The sequence below is a fragment of the Branchiostoma floridae genome, chromosome 15 (assembly GCF_000003815.2).
Source record: "Branchiostoma floridae strain S238N-H82 chromosome 15, Bfl_VNyyK, whole genome shotgun sequence".
Lineage (NCBI taxonomy): Eukaryota > Metazoa > Chordata > Leptocardii > Amphioxiformes > Branchiostomatidae > Branchiostoma > Branchiostoma floridae.
In genome coordinates, this window is record NC_049993.1 from 14,114,191 (window position 1) to 14,119,271 (window position 5,081).

Below are 5,081 nucleotides of genomic sequence, written 5' to 3' on the forward strand. Positions count from 1 at the left end.
ACCTGAAAACAAATTATCCTATAGGAAACCATTCCTTAAGGCATTATTCCCAGCATGCATCACACTCCACCAGGGCCTGCATGAAGGGTCAATACTCCGAAGTTACTAGATTATAAATAGTTCATTTACATGATTGTATTTGTTCATCTGTGGTTAATCTTTACAAACTGGAGATGTGGTCTTTAAGAAAATAAAAATCTCCTCTTAAGTATATATTATCTGCATCTGTTTTAGACCAATTTTGTATGTGGAAACTTGGTTAATGTGACTATGAAAACTTTTTTTTACCTCACTGTTGTTATTTGCTTGGACATGTAAGCCCTAAAAGACGTGAACGCCCGTCGGTATAATCTGCTAAATTTTCTAATCGGTCAACATTTTTTCCGGCCTGTTTTTGCGAACCGGTCTAAAAATGGTTTTGCATCGGTACACCATACCGGTACCCTCCCCTAATGTGTACTATGTAACTGGATATATGACATAATTAGAAAATAATATAAGTTTGCATCATTAAACCTCAAACGAATTAAGAAAACAAGTCTCACCATCAGGCATACTCATCTCTCGGATCACATGGTTGTCCTATAAGAAAAACAAAGTGTTGCTGTGACATAATATTAGTGTTCAGCACCAAGGACAGGTCTGTTTGCATATGTGTATATGGTTGGTGTTCAGCACCAAGGACAGGTCTGTTTGCTTGTATCTTTGGCAAACAAAAATTGGCACAGAAAAAAGGGAAGTGTATTCAGATACTTTTATTGGAACTTGCCCAGTAATATACGCATTGTACAATGATTTGAGTGATAGTGAGTGAGTTAGTGTGATTGAAAAAAAAATAAGATCATCAGGACATTAACATTACAAAAACTGGACGTTCTTTTGCATTACCAAAGTCACACACCAGGGGCATGATACAGACTTCACCTAGACCAAACTAGTGATCTAGACCAAACTGTGCCATCGAAAAAAGTATTCAGTTACCAATTATTATTATGATCTATTAATAGTTTCTAAAGTTATGCTGGCCACAAATATCACAAAACACTGAAACACACACCCATTAAAACAGAGATGTGAGGTAATAAAGTTTGATACAGTAGAAGCCGCTAATTGCACGGCCTACTTGCCAGTGAATTTCTTGCAATTATCCGGCTGGTGCAATAATGCGAAGTTATCTAGCTGCACCACATCGGTTTGGGAGTTTGGGATTCCGTGCAGCTAACAGAAGTGTGCGTTAATCCGTTGTGCAATTAACTGGCTTCTACGGTATAAATAAACTTGAGAATATCTACTTACAGTATCTGCAACAAACATCCTGTTTTGCTTGGCATCCAGGTATAATCCTTGTGGGTGGTAAAATCTGGCTTCCAGACCTTTCCCATCCTTCCATTCTACATCCCGGGGATCAGGGTTACCTGCAAACGCCTTGACATCACCTGTAAGAGTGTCGAACTTACTTACAAAGCTTTGGAAGTGTACAAATTAATTTCAGTCAAGTTAAGAAATACTTTAGGAAAAGCTGGAAGGCAGGACAACATCTTTCCATCAGTGTCAACATCTTGTCTCTCCGCCACTACAGTAACTGTATCTGTATCTGTATTTATATAGCCGGTATAACCGCCATTCGGCGTAACACACCAGCTTCGCAGGCACGCGGCGCGGCAGCAGCTGGTTATATTACACTGAACGATCCGTCACACCTAACTTTTGCACATCTAACTGCAAGCGTTCTTTAAAACTATCCAGAGAAGATGCTCCTACTGTACTTGGTGATAACAAATTCCAATCTACGATAGTTCTGGGAAAATACGAATTTTTGAACACATCAATCCTAGCTTGGAAACTCTGGTACTTGAAGTCATGGCTGTTTCTTGTTCTTTTTTGAGCTGGTATTAGATACTTATCAGTCGGTACATCCACCAGCTTATTGGTCATTTTGTACATCATGCAAAGTCTGGACATTTTCCTTCTGTCTTCAAGTGATGTCCACTGTAGATCTGTTTTCATTTTGGTAACACTAGCATCCCTGTTGTAGTTGTTTGTACAGAATCGGGCAGCTTGGTTCTGTACCCTTTCAAGTTTATCTTTGTCTTTCTTTGTATACGGATCCCATACTGTTGCAGCATATTCAAGGTTAGGTCTTACCAGTGACGTGTATGCAAGTGATTTTACGCGGGCTGGGCATGCCCACAAGTTACGTTTGATCACTCCCAATGTCTGTTTAGCCTTGGTTGTTATTTTGTTAACATGGACACCCCACTTCAGCCCAGTTGTTAACGTAACACCTAGGTATGGGTGGCTTTTTGTGGTTGCTAATGTCTGACCACAAAACTGGTAAGGGGACACATTTGGCGTGCGTTTGTTCGTTATGTGCATGATATAGCACTTATCAGGATTGAACTGCATAAGCCATTTCCTTTGCCATTCTTCCAGGGTGTTCAGATCTTTCTGAAGAAGTTGTGAGTCATTCTTTGCAGATACCTCTATATAGAGCAGACAATCATAGGCAAATAACCTCACACTTGAATCGAGCTGGTCTGGCAAGTCGTTTATGTACAAGAGGAAGAGCAATGGTCCCAGAACAGTCCCTTGCGGAACTCCCGATGCTACTTTAACTGGAGCTGAGGCCTTCCCTTCTACCACTACCGTTTGCTCTCTATTCGTCAGGAAAGCCTTTAACCAGTTTAATGTACAACCTTGAATTCCATAGTACTCCAGTTTTGTTATGAGTCTGCTATGTGGGACTTTGTCGAAGGCTTTAGTGAAATCAAGTATTGCTAGATCCACCTGTCTTTTATTGTTCAGTGCCCCAGCTATGTCGTGAACTGTTAAAACAAGCTGTGTTTCTGTTGATCGCTTTGCTCTGAAACCATGCTGGTAGTCCGTTAGTATATTGTGGCCTTCCAACTGTTTCATGATATGGCTATGAATAATGTGTTCGAGTAGTTTACAGGAAATACAGGTAAGTGAAACAGGTCTGTAGTTACTGGGAACCGCTCTATCTCCCTTTTTGAAAATGGCGCATATGTTTGCATCTCTCCAGTCTTGGGGGATTTCTCCTGTGTCAAGCGATTGTTGGAAAATGTTAGTCAAAACAGGTGCGATTTCACTGGCTGTCATTTTGAGGAACCAAGGCGGAACCAACTACATATATATAAGCCAATGTCTAGGTCTTTTTAACAAAATGTGATTATGTATGTTTGTGGATTGTAAATAACAAGGATTTTATGGAATGTAATTCTTGGCGCATTTCATGTGGCATGTATAATGTCATTTGCCATGTCAAGGACCAATAAAGCTGAATCTGAATCTGAATCAGCCAACTGTCAAATTTGCCCTTTAGGTTGCACTGTGAATAAATCAAATTTGCAGTAAAGAGAAGATACAGTAAATTAAACATTAAGTTCAGGATGAAGTACTCACTGTCAAAACCTTAAACCTTTTGAATCACTGTGCAACAATTAAAATTACACTGTATCAATTGTCAGAGTCTCCTACCTGTTCTGGTGCTGACTTGTCTTATCACATTGTTTGACTAAAAAAAGAAAATGATTGATATGTTACTAAAACAATAAATTAAAGAAATAGTCATAGTTTAGGCTTTCAGGATGCAGCAACAAAAATCACTAAGTAACTCTCTGCCCCAAGAGCTTAGCACATGTACATGATTGTTACCACTCAGAAATCATGACCATAGTATGTATAGAACACCAACTATCGAAACAGGGCGTCACACTGCAGAACTATAACGAGCCTCTAGGGGGCCCAAAATCACAAACCAAATATCAAGCCTTCAAGGCAATCATTTTACGCCTTCTTGAGTTGTGCTGTTCAGCCATAAAAATTTACATATGCTATCAAAACATGATCTTCTTAGCTGTTGTAGATAGTTATTAATTCATTGAAGAGGACTACTTACACTGTCACAAACATACAGCATGGCATTGTCCTCATCCACTACCATACCTGATGGGGACAACAGAGAAAAATGGTCATGAATAAAGTACAACAAAAATGCATTTGTCTCTTGGAAATCTGCATCTACCTTGAAATTTGATGTACATGGGTCTGAATACTACCCAATCCATGATCCAAATGCCATGATCCATTTAAAAACTGTCACAGACTATGACAGTAACGGCATTTAGTTTAGAGTTCACTTAATGTGTTGCGAGAGCGCTGTACTTTGTAAATTTTTTATCATTCAATTATTTCAAATCAAGTATGTTATTGTATACACTCAATGCATTAAGGTCTAGCGATAATGGGTTGTATGATAATAGCTTGTATGATTTTAATGCTTCTTTAGCTTTATTTAATGCTTATCTAACTATTATAATAATACTTTTAATTAGTTCATTTAGCTTTGACCTTTATTTAACCTTAATGTATCTACTTAAGCATTTACTTACTTATATGTGCAACTTTATGCTTGTTTCTGTGACTATATTAAATTGTTGACTCTCAAAAATCAGCCATCTGTCTGAAAGACTGTGTCTATTAAACAGTCGTGTACTGTAACATATTCCAGTTCAATACGTCAAATAAAGTAACAGATGTGCTGACACCTACCTGCTGTATGGTGGAAGTGAAAGTAACAGATGTGCTGACACCTACCTGCTGTATGGTGGAAGTGAGCATCTTTCCCCAAACCATCCTGGTTACCCTGGGTGGAACCTGCTAATGTTGTTATCCAACCTTCAATGCAAATACAAAACCAGTTATTAAAAAAAATCATATTACAGGTCAATCATGGCATTGGCAAAATGAGAGTCATGAGTCTTAGTATTTGAAATTGGAAGTTAAAGTGCAAGAGAGGCAACTCTCAATCTTCATGTCTACCTTGTCCCCCCAACGACATGGAGGTCAAGGGACTAGGTAGGTAGGTAGGTAGACCTTCCATAAACAGATAACCTTTGCCCTGAATTGTTGTCTTGACACACACATGCCCTACTTGTTCACTGACTGTTGCAAGGGGACTTTTACTCACATTGTCTGCTGCTGATGCCCCCTTTTCTGTCATTCATAGAGTCATTCATAGTCTTCCACTAGAACAACCTAACTTGGTCCTGATGTAAGTT

At 38.9% G+C, this 5,081-nt stretch overlaps 2 protein-coding genes across 2 annotated transcripts in view; both read right to left on the bottom strand.

The window, feature by feature from the left end:
- The window catches only part of LOC118431824 (NHL repeat-containing protein 2-like), an 18,300-nt gene that overhangs the window by 3,708 nt on the left and 9,511 nt on the right, over positions 1–5,081 (bottom strand). The gene's annotated exons all lie outside the window — the stretch shown is intronic.
- LOC118431825 (NHL repeat-containing protein 2-like) lies at positions 16–5,081 on the bottom strand. The gene is made up of 6 exons (XM_035843212.1): positions 4,991–5,081; positions 4,618–4,698; positions 3,920–3,966; positions 3,499–3,535; positions 1,297–1,436; positions 16–582 (listed from the first exon to the last, which is right to left on the bottom strand). The coding sequence occupies exons 1-6, from the start codon at positions 5,037–5,039 to the stop codon at positions 511–513; spliced, it is 426 nt and encodes a 141-aa protein (XP_035699105.1). The 5' UTR covers positions 5,040–5,081; the 3' UTR covers positions 16–510.